The sequence below is a fragment of the Lissotriton vulgaris genome, chromosome 1_1, assembly GCF_964263255.1.
Source record: "Lissotriton vulgaris chromosome 1_1, aLisVul1.2, whole genome shotgun sequence".
NCBI lineage: Eukaryota > Metazoa > Chordata > Amphibia > Caudata > Salamandridae > Lissotriton > Lissotriton vulgaris.
In genome coordinates, this window is record NC_141685.1 from 1,482,659,932 (window position 1) to 1,482,679,384 (window position 19,453).

Genomic DNA, 19,453 nt, shown 5'->3' on the forward strand with positions numbered 1-19,453 from the left:
TGGGTGTCGTCGCAGATTATGTTGAGTCCGTGCTGTCGGACGATGGCGGCCAGGGGGGCCATGTAAATGTTGACGTGCGTAGGGCTGAGTGACGATCCTCGAGGTACTCCGCAGTTGATCTCTGTGGGTTTGGAGAGGAAGGGTGGCAGTCTGATTCTTTGGGTCTTGCCGGTGAGGAAGGAGCAGATCCATTCGAGGGCAGTTCCATGGAAGTCGGCGTCATGAAGTCGGGTGGCTAGCGTGCGGTGGGAGGTGGAGTCGAAGGCTGCAGAGAGGTCGAGTAGGATCAGGGCCATGGTGTAGCCTTGGTCTAGGAGTGTGCGGATCTAGTCTGTGGCGGCGAGTAGGGCAGTCTCGGTGCTGTGGAATACGGATTGGTAAGGGTCGAGAATGGAGTTCTCTTCGATGAATTTCGTTAATTGGGCGTTGACGGTCTTCTCTGTGACCTTGGCCACGACGGGGAGGAGAGAGATGGGTCGGTAGTTCTTGTGGTCTGAGGGGTCTGCCGAGGGCTTCTTGATCTGGGGCTTGACTTCTGCGCATTTCCAGTCATCAGGTAAGGTGCCGGTTTCGAAGGTGGTGTTGAAGGTGCATCGTAGTTCCGGTGTGATGGCGGCTCTTTGGAAGATGTGCAGAGGATAGGGGTCCGTGGGTGATCCTGAGTGGATGCTTTTCATGGTTGATTCGGTGTCTTGGTGGTGGCTGGGCTCCAGGCAGAGATGGTGGGTTGGCTAATGGTGCTGGAGGAGGGAGTGGTTTTGGAGTCAGGTGTCTGTTCATTGAAGTTGGACTTAATTTTCAGGTGGAAGTAGGAGCTGAGCTTGTTGCAGAGGTCCTGAAAAGGGGTGATGTCTGTGGCTTTGTTGGGGATGTTTTGTGAACTTTTGGATGATGCTGAAGAGTTCCTTCGAATTGCTGGCGTTGGCGGTGATCTTGTTTTGGATAAAGGTTAGTTTGGTTGATCTGATGAGATGGTGGTATTTTGTCATGGAGTTCTTGTATGTGGTGCGGTCTTCTGCCGTTTCACCAATTCTTCTCAAGACGTCTAAAGGTGCGTCTGGATTCTTGGAGGTCGGCGGTAAACCAGGTGGTCTTTCTGGGGAGTTGTCTGTCGGAGTTGCGAAGGGGTGAGAGTTTGTCTGCACTGTTGATGATCCATCTGTGCAGTTCTGTGGCTGACAGGTTGGCGTCGGTCGACGTGGGGGAAGGGGGGCCATTGCGGTTGAGGGTTGGGTTAAGGTGCTCCTTGGTGACCTTGATCCAGTTCCTTCTCGGTGGGTGGGGAGAAGGTTTGTCGACGTGGAAGTGTACGCAGTGGTAGTCCATCCAGGGAGGGTTGTGTGGTGTGGCTGAAGTGGATGTTGTGTTCTCATGCGAAGATGGGTCGAGGGTGTGTGATGCCTTGTGGGTGGGGGTGGTGACGTGCTGATGCATTTTCACACATTTTAATTTACCCTTCCAAGATTGACGTCTTTTTTCTTGTTACAATAAATTCAAATTTTATTTTTTAATGGCTGCAGCATCATGTCGCACACTTTCACATCAGTGGTGATACATATGAACGTAACCGTCATCACTCTACGGCGGCCATTTTGTTTGTTGTGTTTTTCTTGATGCTTTTCCACATCAGCAAACAGCAATTTTCTTCTTTTTAGTTTTAAGTAATGTGAAGCAGCTTCAGAAAAAAGTGCTGGCAAAGCGGAAAAGCCAGATAGCAACACTGAAAGTCAATATCTTTGCCAGTTCTTGGTTAATGATAGCAATGCTATTAGCTGTGCTCCTACCTGTCTTCTGTAAGACCATTTCATATCAACTTTTCTCTCTCCTCATTTCACATTCCTTAGATAAATGTAAGGAGTGTGTTCCCATAATTAACCTCTCTGCCTTCCTGCTAGAATCTTCCAGCAGGGCTGATGCCCTAAAAGGCCATTTGCTCTCTGGGTAGTGTCTGGTGGGTGTCATTCACACTTCCTTCTGAACTAGTGAAATCAAATAAAAATCACTCTAGCGGTAGGAGCCTGATAGATCCATTTTGAGGGGCTGTCCAGCCTCAGCCAGAGATGCACAACGAGTATACAATTAATCTTACTGATTCTTCTACTGTAACTAAGTTCACTAATGAATTACATGTTCAATAAATAGTAAAATACAGCAAATGTGAAAGGCAGCTTGAGCCTGTGCAGTAAGTAGCACCTTCAAATTCAGTTAATGCAGAAACTTGCAAGCCCCCTAGTTGGCATGTCTCAATTCTACACATTTTGTACCTAGGCCTTGTGGTTTGCAAGGTACTATTTACAAGTGACTTTTAAACACGTCACACGAGTTGCTTTTAAACATTGGGTTGATGCAGGTTTACCCCTTGCAAAGAGTCAGTGTTCCAGGGGCACCCATGACGCTATATTTTGGAGATACACGTGACTTTTTGATGCCACTGGTGCAGTTCTGACCATTTTACTGTAACCTCACTTGATATGCCAATAGGGATTAGACAGTTATTTGCCAAGTTTAGTGATGATAACATGAGCTGTGAGGTGTTTAACTCTGCACAGATTTAAAATATGGCAGTAAATCCTGTCAAGTAAAATGGCGGAATTATACAAATTGAACACATTTTCGACAAAGAAGCATGCCATAGACTTACTTATGGGATATTTTTTTGCTGGCAGTACATTTAAAACACATATCTACTTGCTAGATCGCAGTTCACTCTCCACTTTCTTTCATGAGCACTTTTTACGTTTTTAAAGGTTGCAGCATTTCTCATAAACAATTTCTTCTTTTGTATTGTTTGATTGCAACCCTGAATAGTGATTTGGCAGTCAACAAAAAAGTCAGAGTCTGCTGGCTAATCACTCTCTGAAATGTATCTCGATCTTATTAGTGTTACCATATCATTAAAGCTGAAATTGCTTGTACTAATTACTAGGGTGGCTGTCATTTCTATGGAACCCTACCCCATCAGATCAGACCCACTATTAGCATTGAAAAAAAGCAATGTAGAGAAAATCTAGATCGCCACATTATCTGAATGACATTTTAGGAATATTTCTATAGTAGCTAAGAGAAAAGACCCTAAAAACAGTTTATGGGCAACTGTAGAGTCACCTGAAAGGACATTAAAATTGGTCATCTACACACACATGAAAAAAACACTTACAACTACCATTTAATAGAAACACCTAAAGAGAACCACTATATTTGGAAATCACATCTTGATCATCAACGACATGTGGTGCCTTCCAAGGCTCCATACTGGCTCCAACTGTTGAAACCTAGAACCACTCCACTCTTTACAGGCAGATTCTGGGGTAAACAGCCCTTACTATGCAGCTGACACAAAATTATACCTAAAGACATCTTCCATCAAACTCTCTATTCTTAGGTTTTGCCTCGTGAAAATCCAGTAGTCAATGACTAACAAAGTTTTCATGTTAAGTCCCCCAAAAAGTTAATCTTCATCAGAGTCAACATAAAAAAAAATTGATAACGCACTACTTGATAAACTCAAGTTAGATAATCCCCCCTGTTTCTATTTTCACCACAGAGAAAACTTTCGGCTTTGCTGTTGATGACGCCTTGTCATCATCACCACTTATCAACATCTTATCTTCCTTTGTAAAATGTTATTGCACTCCTTAATGAATACCAACAACTTCTTGACACCTAGTCAATTGAATGCAGCTACCTATGCATGAATTTGATTGCAACTAGACTTCCGTAATGTAAGCTTAGCTGGTGCTGTCCAGTAGTCGTTTAGCACTAAGCAAGGATTATCTTTATGCCACAGTGAACCTTTTGTCTGCTAACATCTGCGTACTGGTGGAAAGAAATGCCAAGATCTTCAAGGAGTTCACCCTAGGATTGATATTAAAAAGAATGGGCTCTACTATTGAGTCTTGAGGGACACCGCAAAGGATGGGGTAATATAAATCCAAAGCCAACTGGGCAGCTCAAGTACAGTCAAAATAAATAGTTGGATTTAATGTTAGAATAAAAAATAAATAGAAAGCACACTTTGAAACAGCCTTGAACTGTGTAGAAAAGAATAATATGCACAGGCTTTGTGCAGTTACTCAAAGTGAAGGGAGGCAATGGTAAAATAGGCTAACCCACTGCCACACAGCGTATGCTGTGGTAAAATGTGAATGACGTGGTAAAGCCTGCAGACCAAAAGCCCTTCTATGTATGCATATTATGTATCAAATTTTGTAAAAAAATAGTTTGGCGAGAAAGCTAAAGTTGTTGTAAAAAGGCCGGTTTTTAAAAAGGAGATGGAAAATACATCACAATCAAAATGAGCACCCGAAGTACAGGGAATAAAAATTACTTTTTAGAGTCAAAACAAAAAAATAAGTGACATCTATGTGGTGTTAGCGTTCTAGACGCTACCGGCTTGCGTGTGACGTAACGCGCCGGTGGAAAACGTGGCTCTGGGCATGCGCGAACGGTGGTTCGCGCTAGTCAGAGCCCGGCTCAGCGCGAGTTACACCTGTTGCCCGGCGCTCTTCCCAAATACTTTAATATAATTAAATAAACGTAACTTTCCTATAATCCTGCCTCAGTGTGATTATTGGGAGGAAACCTGTACTTCTACAGTGGCGACGAGGAGTGGGATCTGTCCACTCGTTGAAGGAGAGAAGGAGAGAAGTGTGGCTCACTGGTTAGAGCAGGCAGACCCAGCAGTTAGAGCAGGCAGACCCTGAAGCAGAGGTCAGACCCAGGACCAGGGTTCAATTCCCGACGCGGCAGGGTCTTGAGTTCAAATGTTCATGGACTCGATAATTCTCGCTTCGGTGCCTGACCTAATCATGGGTTCACACTCTGCAACTCTGGGCATTAAGCTTGCTTAATCTCCACAACGGCCCCCTGCGGCGGGATGCCTGGCTTTCACCTTGGGGATGCCCTGTAGGGGCTATCTCACAGGGAAAAGCCAGGACGGGTTCCCAAGGCAAGCGCTTAGAGACCCCTGGGTTATAAGCGCTATATAAATCCAACATAACATACAAAACAATACAATAAAGTGCAACACGTGGCAAGACCGAGCAAGCAGAGACACAGGAAGTCCAGAACTAGATCATCCACGCCATCCACCTGCAGAAGAAGGAAGGAAGCGTGGAGGCGCTACAAAACCGAAGGGAAGAGCGTGGCAGAGGCGCAGAGACAAGATCAAGTGCACTAGCGGTCGGAGAGCCAAGAAGTGAGGCGACCTGCGCATAAGCACGGTAGGAGCACGCTACCACCCCACCAAGGGCCCTGGCTGAGAAGGGTGTCCACGAGGGAGCGGGAGGAAGCGAGCCCAGCCCCACCACGTCGCAGGCAGAAGGCGCCAAAGCACCAGGCAGCCCCGAAGCCAGGGAGGAAGCAGTAGCACGCCTGGCAGCCCCAGGAAACAGGAAGAAGGGCCAGAGAGACAGGTCAAGATGAGCAATCAAGCGTCATCCCTCACAGCACCGATCCCGTTTCTGCCCAGACCAGGGGAACCACAAATGAACTGGGAGGACTGGAGGGAGTACTTCAGGAACTACTTAGAAGCCCTGGAGGATAAATCAACTGATGAATTCACCCCCGCAAGACGGAGACGGATATTGCTGCACAACCTGGGCCAGGAGGGAATAAGGGTGTTCACAAACAATGCGACGACGCCGCAACAAGCAGCAGACGCAGATGTCTTCAAACAAGCCCTAGATGACCTAGACGCCCATTATTGCCCAGCTGTTTGCGTCTCTATAGATAGATTCAACTTTCAGCAGAGGAAACAAGGCGATGGACAGTCAGTTGACGATTACGTGACAGCCCTGAGGAGACTAGCAGTCACGTGCAAGTATGGGGCACTGGAAGAGGAATTTATCAAGGACCAGATAGTAATGCACACCACCAACAAGAATGTGAAGGACAAGCTATGGGCTCATGGCGAGGCAACACTGAAAGAAGTGATCGCTATGGTGAAAAAGCTGAGCTCTCCAAGAGATGTGTGGAAGCTGCGAAGGAGAGTGCGCAAAGAGTCATGGTTAACAAGATTGACAAAGCGGAACCATCGAGCAGATACAAAATGGCGCCGGGAGACAACCACGGAACCAGTAAATGGGCGGGAAGACCAGGTCAAGCGGGAAAGCAATCCTCTTTCACCAAATCGACGTGCTACAGGTGCGGAAGTGCAAACCACGCAGCCCAAGACAAACGCTGCCCCGCTTTTCGTGCGAAGTGCATGTTCTGCGGCCTGATAGGCCACTATGAGAAAGTGCGTCGGAAGAAAGAAAAGAAAACGATGGTGAAATACATAGCGCAACAGCAGCAGGATGAAGGCGCCGAGGAAGAGTCTGACGAAGAAGACAGAGTGTTGTGCATCGAGGAGCAAGTACCAAGCATCGACACCCAGCGATCTGACAAACCGAGAGCAGACATGCTAATAGGAGGTGTGAAAATCAGGATTGCAATGGACTCTGGATCCCCGTACACCATTGTGCAGAGATCCGTGTGGGAAGGAGAATTCAAACCGAGCCTAGGCCCACAGCTAAACCCGCCAGACATCAGGCCGGTGTCGTACACAAGCAACCCGATCCCCATAGTAGGATACCGGAGCCTGAAGTTTGAGTTCAGAGGGAGAACGGCTACATGCAAGCTATACGTAGCTGAGAAGGGACCCTCCGTGCTAGGATGGAGGGACCAGGGAGACTTGGGGATCAAGCTAGGCCCAGGAGGCAAGGAGCAGGTGCTGCTAACAGATTGTGAACAATGGCCAGACCTAGAAAGAGTGAGAAGAGACTTTCCCAATTTCTTTGGTGGCAAGGTGGGCAAACTGGAGAAGTTCATGTATAAAATCGTGCTCAGAGAAAACTCCCAGCCGGTGTCTCACAAGGTCCGCAATGTGCCCATTGCAGTGAGGGAAGCGGTCCAGCAGGAACTGTCTCGACTGGAAGAGCAAGGGATCATTGAACCGATCGACAGCTCAGAGTGGTTGGCCCCCTTAGTGGTCGCCAGAAAGCCCAATGGCAAGGTTCGCCTCTGTGTAGACCTGCACGAACTGAATAAATGCTTAGTGGTGGAGAAGTTTCCCCTTCCTAGGATAGAAGAAATGTTGGCGGGAACCAGGGGTGTGAAGTGGTTCTCCACAGTAGACCTCACGTCGGCATACCACCGGATCGACCTACACCCGTCCAGCAGGAAACTTACATCTTTCATCACCCCCCCTATGGCTGTTATCAGTTCCGCAGGATGCCCTTTGGTCTGGCATCGGCCGCAGCGGTATTCCAAAAGCTCATGCATCGCCTGTTCAAAGATGTCAAAGGCATCCAGTACTTCCAGGACGACATCCTGGTAATGGGGATGGATCGTAAAGACCACGACACCAAACTGGACAAGGTGCTGAGCGTTCTACAGGAAAGAGGACTCGCGGCAGAATGGGAGAAGTGCAGATTTGGAATGACATCCGTGACCTACCTGGGGCACGAAATAAGCGGACAAGGGATCACGCCCAAGAAGGACAATGTCAGAGCAATCTGCGGGGCCAGAGCCCTCAACAACAAAGATGAAGTACGGTCATTCTTAGGAATGGCCGAGTACTACAGCAAATTTGTCCAACATTTTGCTACGAAAACGCACAGATTACGGCAACTTATAAGAGTCAAAGCAACTTTCCAGTGGGATGATGAGGCCCAGAAGGAGTTCGAGGAACTGAAAGGGAACACCAGCCAGGCCATGCCATTGCAAGGACATGACCCGGCAGGAGCCACCATACTCACCACTGACGCAAGCGAAAAAGGTCTGGGCGCAGTCCTTGCCCAACAGAGAGACAACAACACGGTTGAGACACTCAGCTTTGCATCAAGGGCGCTGTCGCAAACTGAACAGAAGTTTAGCATAATAGAGAAAGAGATGCTAGCTGTTGTGCGGGCAATGGGAAAGTTCCGGCAGTTCCTGTGGGGCACTAGGTTCGCCTACAAACTGACTACAAGCCCTTAGTCAAGGTACTGACCTCAAGTGGGCATGCCACGGCCACCCCGCGGATTGCCAAGATGACTCTCAAACTATTAGAGTACACGTACGATGTGGAGTACATCCCGGGGACACGCAACAAAGTGGCGGACTATCTCAGCAGGGCCTCAGCCATAGAAGATGCACCCACACCTGCAGAGGAGAGTGAAGAAATGGTTGCAGTAATGGAAGACATGGAGAAAGCGATCAGCATGCAGAAATGGGCACATGCATACAGGCAAGATGAGACTTTGGAGGAGATCAAGAGGTACCTAGTCGATGGGTGGCCGGAAAAGAAGAGGCTGAAGGAAGCAACCAGGAAAATGTACGAAGTGAGAGAGGAGTTATCTATGAGTGACTCTGGGACATTTCTGTATCGCGGGGATAAGGTAGTGCCTCCAGAAGAGCTTATCCCTACATTACTGAACCAGCTGCATGAAGGTCACCTCAGCATTGTAAAGACCAAGTCGAGGGTGAAGCAGATGTACTGGTGGCCAGGAATGGACAACATGATTGAGAGACACGTCAGAGACTGCAGCCAATGCCAGGCGTCAGACAAGGTACTCAAACTGTTGAGACCGGCGTTAGGCAGCTTCGAACAACCTCGTGATCCCTGGGAAGACCTAGCTGTCATGTAAGAGTCTAGCCTGCACTCCTTTTGTTTTTACCAAATCTTAGCACGTCTAAAGGCACAACCACCCAGATGCTAAAACAACTTGAATACATCATGCGCAAGGAAGTTAACCAACGATTGCACACAACAACTTTAACTGAGTATCACAAGGTGAAGAGAATTCCCAGGGGACTACGTATTGCGCTTAAACCCATGCTTTTCAAATTCAACAAGGCTTTCATCATCAAATGGCAAGCTATTTTGAATAAATGCTCATTAGATCTCATACTGCTGATTATTGAGGAACTCTCACAAATACTCCTTGATTTAAAGGAAGATATTTTCAAATTACAACAAGAACTATCGAAAACTATCCCAGAAACAGACTGGACAAAGATTCTTGAGGACATCAACAATAAACTGGATATCCATGCTAAGGAGGTTCATGACCGTAAGATTCGTAAATTTCGTAGAGATACGATTGATTATAAATTAGACGAGGTATATACATGGGCGGAGGCCTATGCACACAAAAGATTTTCCAGTAAAACATCCAGGAATACCTCATCAGAAGAAAGTGTGGCATTAGATGAGGATCTTTCATTACAAAGACCACCAGCACCCGCTTCAATGACGTCAGTAACATCACAAGCAACAACGTCTGGTATCTCTCAGAATTTACAACCTTCTTTTTTGGCGGAGGGCCAATCAGCAATTCAACCACCGGACCAGTCTTCAGAATCAAGAACAGACGCACCCGCAGGGGACAAGGTAACAAAAAAAACCACGGAAACAGGACGACCACAGAGACAAGTCACACAGAAACCAACTTGATAATCAATATTTCAAGGAGACAACTAACAACAGAAGAGGAGAGAGTTCTCAACAAAGGCACATCATTTGTAGCAACTTATGTATCTAATGGTTTGGAAACTGAAATAGCTCTCTTCAAATTTTTACGCAAATTGAGATTAAAATGGTTTTTCTCAACCACAATGACGGATGGAACCACAAGGATTCAAGAAAAATTCAAACCCAAAAGTAAATTCATGTCCCCAATTTCACACAAAATTTTGGACAACTTTGAAACTCTAGTCAAAAAGGACCTAGAAACCATCAAATACGCAACACCCAAAAAACAAAACGTATCCATTAAACAAAAGAGAATCCTCAATGATCTTAAACAAGACAAAACGATTACTTTTCAACCAGCAGACAAGGGAGGAGCGTTGGTGATGATGGATACCACTTTCTATGAGAGAAAAGTCAACACCCATGTTTTGGATTCCGAAACATACATACAATTGGAACAAGATCCCACTGATGAATTCAGTAAGATTTTGGACACCATTATCGTGCAAGCAGAAGATTCAGGCGTCATCAATAACAATACTGGCAAATATCTAAGGACCAACACACCACAAGTACCGCATATTTACATGATACCCAAGGTCCACAAGAGCATTACCGATCCACCATTTAGACCCATCGTGGCAGGATGTGGTTCTATCCATGAACCTGTTGGCCGTTTCATTGATTACCACTTACAACCTTTGGTTCAATCCTGGGAAACATACCTAAAAGACACGACAGATTGCTTATTGAAACTCAAACAAGTTGACAACCTGATTGGGGAAACCACATTACTTTGCACAATAGATGTCGTGGCACTCTATACTTCAATTGCACATACAGAGGGCCTGGAGGCCATAGAATGGAGACTGCTACAATCTGATGTGGATCACTCTTTGGGGATTTTTTTGTTAGAACTTTTACACTTTTCTTTATATCACAGTTACTTTTCCTGGAAATCTAATTTCTTTTTGCAAAAGACAGGTACATCCATGGGCTTTTTGGGGGCGCCTGCATACGCTAACACTTTCATGGCTTATTTTGAGCAACGATTCATTTTATCAAACACCAGATGGACGGCGAATCTAATTTTGTTTCTACGATTCATCGACGATATTTTGATAATTTGGCGAGGGACAAAGACAGAGTTGGAAGAACTCATCAGAGAACTAAATGAGTGTAACCCCAGAATACAATTCACTCACAACATCCAAGAACAAAAAATACAGTTTTTGGACATCGAGATTTCTAAATCATCTGACGGTATCACAACCAACATCTACCGTAAACCCACTGATGTAAACAACTCATTGCACTACACAAGCGCTCATCCAAAAAACCTAAAAGATCACCTACCTACCTCTCAATTCATAAGGATCAAAAGGATATCCTCAGATTTAACTAACAGCAACAACATGATTGAAGAGCAGATTGAAAGATACATCGCCAGAGGTTACCCAACAGAAGTACTAGAGACTTCAGTACAAAAGGTTTCCATGATGGACAGAAATGACTTATTGAGAAAGACAGAGAAATCTGCTAATGATCGTATAGTCTTTGTGATGAAACACTCTACACAGTATCAGAGAATAAAACAGATTCTAAGGAAGCAATGGGAAATCATAGCTAATGAACCCGATTTTGCCAACTTATTCAAAACACTTCCAATAATAGCACACACAAGAGCAAAAAACATCAGAGAAATATTGAAATCTCCTTCAAATCATCCTAAAGTCAACCACAAAGGAATGAGAAAGTGTTACAATTGCGGTCAATGTAACAATGTAATTACAGGTAAAGAATTCAAGCATCCCCACAGTGGCAAAGCCATACAACTGAAATACAGTGGAGACTGTAATACAGTGGGGGTAATCTATGCTATATCATGTTTTTGCGGATTAACCTACGTGGGAAGAACTTCCCGAAAAGTCAAAACCCGAATCATCGAGCACAAGAGCACCATACGGAATAAGTCCACAACATCTTGCCTTGCAACACACTGGACCAAATCCAGTCATTCCATACCTCAACTTCGATTCACCATTTTAGAAGTGGTAGAAAAACACAAGGGTGTAGACCACAATGTAGCCTTGGCACGTAGAGAGACATTTTGGATAAAAATGCTCGGTACACTGACACCAGGTGGGCTCAATGATCAGTGTGAAATGGTATGCTTTCTGTAAAACTACATGCATAGTAACATATAACATTAAGCATCATTACTAGATATCACGACATGTATTGAATATTACAATTGTACCTCAAATTGTGATTATGTTGGACTTTTTGTACAGGATTGACACTATAATCCACCACGTTAAACATTATTAACAACCTTTCCACGTTTCTTCGTGATTATATGGATACTGAATCCATCATATACCTCATAAATCTCCTCTCGCATGTCTTTATTTTCCACATACATTTCCTTTTATTTAAAGCAAGATTTTCTTCACATTAAACGAGAGGCGTTGAATATTTTACAAACTCCACTTTTTGATGATTTTATGCAGAACCCACCAAACTCTCTGCACGAGTTTATCATCACTTTTATTGTCGAGTCTTTAAATTAGGGCTCATACATCCAGTAAAATAAATAAAACAATGGTCTGTCTTCACGACATTAATCTAACGCTAGGTACCGGTATTTAAGGAAGTATCAGCCAACCGGATGTTTATGCCGGAAGTGATTGAGGAGTCAGAGGTCAGCACAGGCTAGAGAAAGAAGGTGAGCGTATTGCGCCGCCATGGCGCTCGCTTTGTGAGAACAAATAGAGAAGTAATGGGCAGAGGAATCATTTTTCCTTTACTTGCCTTATACTAGGTTGCATATTGAGACGGGTCCAACCACCAGGGGAGAGAAAATTTGGGATACGTTTTCGGATATGGAGTAACGGTAAGAACTCATAATAGCGAGCTTCACAGCTGTCATCAACTAACATAGGGTAGATATAACGGGCACTATTATTTTCCTTATATTCCTTTTAGCCTTTGGATTCTATAACGGGATACTGCCCGAGTAAACATTCGATCCTCAACACAGCGAGCGAGCTCATAGGTAAGACGACTTGATCCTTTACCCAGCACTTATAATTATCTAGATAGCTTAACATTCTCGTTAAGCAATCTGTACATTATCCCCGCAGACCTTGAACTGGACTCTGTAGCATCATTTTACCACATTCAAGGACTTGTTGGAGTACTGAACAGGTAGATTCTCCTTAACACAGCGAGTATTGAGATTCTTTTTTTTTGAAAATGTTAACTCCTCGGGTCACGAGGGTGTCTTTCAAATTCACACCACTTGAGAGGGCAATCCAGTGGGCATCTCATATAGTTTAAACTTATCACCTTTTTGGGAAGAACTATCGGCTTGGTTTACTGTTCTACACACAAACAACATAATTTCACATAAGCATGTTATACTGCACATTATACAACGGGATGTAGTGTTAATTCTATTTTTATCATGTACATAATGGTTCTTTTTGCAAATGGAATACAACTGTTTTTCATTAACCTTGCAGTGCCTGAAATTGGACTGAAGTGCTTGACACTGTGTACAGAACTTGTTGCTACATTTGAAATTCCCCTGAAGAAGGGTCGAGTAGACCCGAAATGCATTGGGAAATGTTTAGTTTTGTTTATTGTATTTTTTCGTGGATAATAATTTGATTACTAAACTGATATTTGAACCTATGTTATTTTCTTTTGTAAATACCTTTGAAGTTATGAATTGAAACAATGCTTACTAAATAAGCCTTTAAACCTTGCAAATACATGTTGAATGAATTATTGAACAAATATTGATTTGAATTTCACTAAAGAATTCTAATATTATGAAACCTTAGGGACACGAAGCGAGAGCTCCCGGTTCAGACCCAGTTTATACTAGGCCTCCAAATAGCAAGACCTAGCTGTCGACATCCTATGGCCGATACTAGATGGACAAGGCACGGCCAAGTACTTGTGTGTACTGGTGGACAAGTATTCCAAATGGCCAGAAGTGCATGTGCAAGAGGAAATGGACTCTGAGATTGTCATAAAATTCCTCACTTCGGTGTTCCTTAGGGAAGGCATCCCGAGGACCATAGTGACAGACAATGGCCCGCAATTCACATTCGATAAGTGGCACAGATACACTGAAAGAAATGGAATCAAGTCCAAACACACCTCAGTGTACCATCCTGCCAGCAATGGACAGGTGGAAAGGTTTAATCGAGTTCTGATGGGGTCAATCCAAGCGGCCATTATGCAAGGAAAAGACTGGGAGGCTGAAATTCAAAGAATGCTGTGGGCGTATAGAATTACTCCCACTGCGACGGGGTACAGTCCCTTCCAGATTCTCAGAGGCAGGCACCCTTTCACGAAGGACAATGTAGTTTGGCGAGAAAAAACAGTCACCAGTAAATGGTCGCCTGCTGTGGTCCAGCACAACTTGGAGAAAGCCCAGCGAGTGTACACGGACCACTACAACCAAAGAAAAAGAGTGAAGGAGTCAACGTTGGAAAAAGGGGAATGGGTGAGAGTAAAACAAGCAGTACTGAAGAAGAAAGGCGAAAGTAAGTACAGCCCACCCCTACAAGTGGAAGAGGTGTACAGTAGAGCAGCCCTCCTCAGTGACGGAAAGGTGTGGTCTCAAGATCGCATGGCCAAGATAAACAAGATTGTGAAATGGCCGGAGGAGAAAGACAACTGCACTTCTGGTCAAAGACAAGAAGGAAGTATTGAGGAAAGAGAATCAGAGTATGGAAGTCTGGGAGGTGGAGACGAGTGCATAGAAAGTGAAGACCGGGTGGAGACAAGCGTGAAGGTAACCCCAGCAAAAGAAGAGTCGATATCCGAGAGATCGGGATATGGCCAGGAGAGAGAAAGGGTGGAGAGCTCCGCTCCTGAGGTCGACCAGGGAGCCACCACTCCGGTAAGACGCACGCGCGCTGGGAGAATGGTGATCAGACCATCACACCTCAAAGACTATGAGTGAGACATCCACGAACACTGAACTGTTAAAATTCCTTTGTGTAAAAAGGGGAGATATGTGGTGTTAGCGTTCTAGACGCTACCGGCTTGCGTGCGACGTAACACGCGCCGGTGGAAAACGTGGCTCTGCGCATGCGCGAACGGCGGTTCGCGCTAGTCAGAGCCCGCCTCAACGCGAGTTACACCTGTTGCCCGGCGCTCTTACCAAATACTTTAATTATATAATTAAATAAACGTAACTTTCCTATAATCCTGCCTCAGGGTGATTATTGGGAGGAAACCTGTACTTCTACAACCTAAAAGTGCCACTGAAGAGACAAACAGTATTGTAGGAACATGAAAACAAATGTCCTCATGCTTTGTGGCGTCACTGAGGGTGAAGGGAGCCTATGGGCAAAGTGGGCTGAACCAATGCCTCATGCTGGTTGGATTGGTAGGCGGAAGCAAAATATAAACGTCAAGTTAAAAGACCAATGGATGAGCGTGCTGACAGACCAAAGCCCCTGAAAGTCACTTATGTTTGAATGTTTAGGGAAAATGCAGGTCGGTAAAAACATTACTACTTCTAGGTCTGTGCTTACTTAATTCAAACTCCAAATGTATGAGGGTTACTAGCACTGAGTGAGGATTGCTACTGCTGCATCCGATAGCCTTAGGGTTAATTCGTGTTTTAAACAGAAACGTGAAGTGCAGGTACTCATCCAAAAGTACAACTGAAATTGAATTGCGTGCAGCGATAGTGGTGTTAGTCTTACCTGTAGGGTTCTCCCTCACTTTGGCCACCAAAGTCATTCCGGACACCCTGCGCAGGAGACCGCCTGTTGCCTCAGGGGCCCAAGTCAGGCTCTTGGAATCCGCCTCATCTCTGTCCTGTGTTGCCCCCGCACCGTCCCCTGTGTAAGACCCCGGTTTAGACGGCTCACTGCGTAACAGGCGTTTGTACAGCCAGTAGCATACGCTGGAGCCGACCACCAACCCAAGCAGGGATCCAAGAAGAGTCCTACCGTGAGGGCCCATGACTGGCGAAGCTGCATCGAAGCCCAGGCTGACAGGAAGAGGTTATTGCAGCCACCGTGCCTCGCTACCAGCGGCGCACATGGCTATCTCAAGGCAGAAAGAAAAGGCTGCCGGTGCAAGCCTGCTAACCAGTCTATGAACGAGACTACCACATTCTCTGGACCGACGATACCTATCTACTCGTGCATAGTAAATTCGTTTATGATGTTTCTAAATGCAAATATTCTCGAGTTACAGCATTACTTTTAGTATTTTGCAGTTCCAGGTTTGTATTCTGTGCGTTGGTTTTCGTGCACTGCATGTGAAGAATTTCCCTTTCAAGATGGCCGCTACGGTTGCGTTTATCCCAAAGCTGGCCCCACGCTGCACTTTAGATGTTGACAAGCTATTGAGAAAGGACCTAATGAGGTATGCCTGGAAATATTGAAACATGGTTTCGCGGCCATCGTGTGGTCAGAGGCGGGGCCTTGTTGCCATCAACAGTGATTTAGACGCACTGAGTCCCTGTAGGGCAGGCAGTGTGGAGCGCTGCTGCCGCCTGTGAATTATTGATACCCGGGATCCCGTTACCATGTCTTCCCTGCGGCAGGCCGAGGCTCCCCTGAGACACTACATTCAGCAGCACGCGCTGCCTGAGATATACGAGGTAACATAAGAGTCGATTTTTCACTAACAGCTGTGAACGTCCACTTTGCCTGAACTAATTGCAGGCTCTTGAGCTGAGTTGAAACATGTACCAGGACCAATAGTTTGGCCCTCATAATTGATAACCAGGTTGAAGAAAATGCCTTAAATGCCTCAAACAAAAGAGTAAATGTCATTGTGTTTGGTGAAGATAGGTTCAATAGATCTCCAAGTCATGGCAGACTCCCGCTCACCAGTCACTATGTTGTTGATGTAACATTTGACAATTTATAGACCCAGAAAGAGTTAATTTGTAGTGATTTAAACCCATCTGCTTATAGGGATTTTGATATTGAAATGTGTGGATACTTTAAAGACAATCTAGAACTCATGAGTAGGCTGATTGATAGAAAAATATACATGGCAATACATGAAAGGGGCATAATCAGCAAAGTCAGAATTTTTTTGAGACTAGGCAGTTAATGCCCTGTAGTGTTGGAGGGTGTCCATGTTAGTGCTGCTGTTCATGATACCATTGTGGGAGACATCCTGAGAGAGTTTGGGAATTGTTTGAATACAGGATTGGATTTATTTAGGAGTTTAAACACCTAATCAGATTAAAAACAAATACTATTCCAGTCATACACAAAGTAAGACATTTGTTTTTAATAATGAGTAAATAACTAAAGAAGTTATTGGACCAGATGTGTTCGCATAAGGTCATTGTTCCTACTGAGTCTTTTGAATGTGTTTCAGCTGGGGTGATTGTCTAAAAAAAACTGTGAGAAATTTGTCTCTGTGCGGGTTTCCACTCATCTGCAACAAATGAAGGACGGAATGCTGAATGATTCAGACATTCTCCCCCAGTCAAGAGATCTGGGTTAAATCCATCGTTCTTTTGCCCACTAAGACACCCCAGTTTGGACCCAGCCATATGCAAATCAGTCTTGACCCTGTGCCTCATGGGAACAGTCCAGATCGAACTGCCCAGCCTGGTCCTCCCTGGAACGAAAACAAGCATCCTGGGACCAGTTTCAGGGAATGTCACCCTTCATCAGACAGGCTAGCTTGAATCCAGTGGCACAGTGAGCAAGGGTCCCACGTCCGGGCATACCCATCCCACTTAGGGCAAAAAGTGTATCTGCAACAAATGATGGACGGAATGCTGAATGATTCAGACATTCTCTTCCAGTCAAGAGATCTAGGTTAAATCCATCGTTCATTTGCGCACTACGCCACCCCAGTTTAGACCCAGCCATATGCGAGTCAGTCTTGACCCTGTGCCTCATGGGAACAGTCCAGACCGAACTGCCAAGCCAGGTCCTCCCTAGAACGGAAACAAGCATCCTCAAACAGGGAATTGTAAGCGTGCTACTCACCTGTGAGCGTCTCAAGGCGCTGGGGGGGGGGTGGGGTGGGGGGGGAGTCCGCAGATCTGTTTAGCTGAAGAGTCAGGTCTTGAGGGTCTTCCTGAAGGTGTTCAGGGAGGGGATGCGTCTGATGTCTTCCGGTAGCTCGTTCCAGGTCTTGGCTACCTGGTGAGAGAAGGATCTTCCGCCTGCTCTGGCTCTGTGGATGCGCGGGGTTTTGGCCAATGCGAGGTTGGAAGAGCGGAGGTTTTTTTTGGATACATGGAAGTTGATTCTGTCGTTGAGGTATTTGGGTCCGTTGTTTTGTAGGCGTGAGTAATATTTTGAAAGGGACTCTTTTCTCTATGGGGAGCCAGTGGAGACTTCATAGGTGTTGACTGATGTGTTCGTGTCCGGGGATGCAGAGGACGAGTCTGGCGTCAGTTTTCTGTATTGTCTGAAGTTTGCGGAGTAGGGACTTGTTGATGCCCGCGTAGAGTGCGTTTCCATAGTCCAGTCTGCTGCAGATGAGCGCGTGGGTGACTGTCCTCCTGACTCAGGGGGGAATCCACTTAAAGGTCTTGCGGAGGTGATGGCGTTGACCTGTCGGTTCATGGTGAGTTATGAGTCTAGTACGATACCGAGGTTCTTGGTGTGGTCTGAGGGGGTAGGTGGGCTTCCGAGGGCGGTCCGCCCCCAAGTGTTGTCTTATGCAGAAGGGGTGATACCGAGGACGAGGACTTCTGTCTTCTTGCCGTTGAGCTTCAGGCAGCTGTTGGTCATCCAGACTGCGACGTCTTGCATTCCTTTCTGGAAGTTGAGTTTGCAGTGGTGGGGTCTTTTGTGAGGGAGAGGATACGCTGGGTGTTGGCCTAGGATACAATGTTGAGGCTGTGTTGTTGGACGATGGCTGCGAGTGGGGCCATGTCGATGCTGAAGAGGGTGGGGCTCAGGGATGACTCCTGTGGGACTCCGCAGGTGATTTTCGTGGGGCCGAAGAAGAAGGTTGGGAGTCTGATCCTTTGGCTTCTTCCAGTGAGGAATGATCGAATCCAGTCCAGGGCTCTTCCTTGTATGCCTGCGTCGTGTAGTCTGGAGACTACTGTGCAGTGGGAGACGGTGTTGAAGGCCGCTGATAGGTTGAGAAGGATGAGGGCTGCGGAGTGAGCTTGGTCCAGGAGTGTGCGGATGTTGTCTGTGGTGGCGAGTAGGACGGTCTCTGTGCTGTGGTTGCTTCAGAATCCTGATTGCGACGGGTCGAGGATGACGTTCTCTTCAATGAATTGTGTCAGTTTCCTATTGACTGTTTTCTCTGCAACTTTGGCTGCGAAGGGGAGGAGCGCAATGGGCCGATAGTTCTTGAGGTCGGTGGGGTCAGCTGAGGGCTTCTCGAGCAGAGGTCTGACTTCTGCCCGCTTCCAGTCGTCTGGGAAGGTGCCTGTTTTGAAGATGGTATTGATGGTGTGTTGTAGTTTGGGTGCGATGGCGGACGCTGCTCTGTGGTAGATGTGAGGTGGGCAGGGGTCTGTGGGGGCCACCAAGTGGATTCTTTTCATGGTTAAGGCGGTGTCCTTGGTCGTGATCGGTGTCCAGTTGGAGATGATGGGCTGGCTGGTGTTTCTTGGGGGGCCGTCAGTGGCGCCTGGTGGATGGTCGATGAAGTTGTCGAAGAGGTTTTTGATCTTGAGGTGAAAATAGGTTCCACGCTTGTTGCAGAGGTCTTGGAATGGGGATATCTGTGACTTTGCTGCGTGGGTTGGGTGAATTCTTGAATGACACTGAAAAGTTCCTTGGAGTTGGTGGAGTTGGCCAGGATTTTGTTGTGGATGAAGTTCCTCTTGGTGGCTCTGATCTGGTTGTGGTAGTTCGTCATGGCGTCCTAGTAGGTGGTGTGGTTTTTGGTTGTCTTGGTGTATCTCCAGTTCTTCTCCAGGCATCTGCAGGTACGTCTGGCTTCTTGGAGAGCGTGGTGAACCAGGTGGCTTTCCTGGGGCGTTGTCTGTCGGGGTTGCATAGCGGAGCAAGCTTGTCTGCGCAGTCGGAGATC

At 46.1% G+C, this 19,453-nt stretch overlaps 2 protein-coding genes across 3 annotated transcripts in view; one reads left to right on the forward strand and one right to left on the reverse strand.

Annotated features, from left to right (window-relative positions):
* Positions 1-15,797, reverse strand: part of ARMC10 (armadillo repeat containing 10) — a 166,115-nt gene extending 150,318 nt beyond the window's left edge. The window contains exon 1 of one of the 2 annotated variants that reach the window (XM_086967345.1): positions 15,172-15,797. In XM_086967345.1, coding sequence (XP_086823471.1) covers positions 15,172-15,433 — 262 coding nt within the window. In that variant the 5' untranslated portion in view covers positions 15,434-15,797. The remainder of the gene's footprint in view (positions 1-15,171) is intronic. The other variant, XM_086967344.1, reaches the window with a different exon arrangement.
* Positions 15,798-15,943: 146 nt separating this feature from the next.
* Positions 15,944-19,453, forward strand: part of FBXL13 (F-box and leucine rich repeat protein 13) — a 1,406,730-nt gene continuing 1,403,220 nt past the window's right edge. The window contains exon 1 of the mRNA XM_086967348.1: positions 15,944-16,079. Within this exon, the coding sequence (XP_086823474.1) occupies positions 16,005-16,079 (75 nt within the window). The 5' untranslated portion in view covers positions 15,944-16,004. The remainder of the gene's footprint in view (positions 16,080-19,453) is intronic.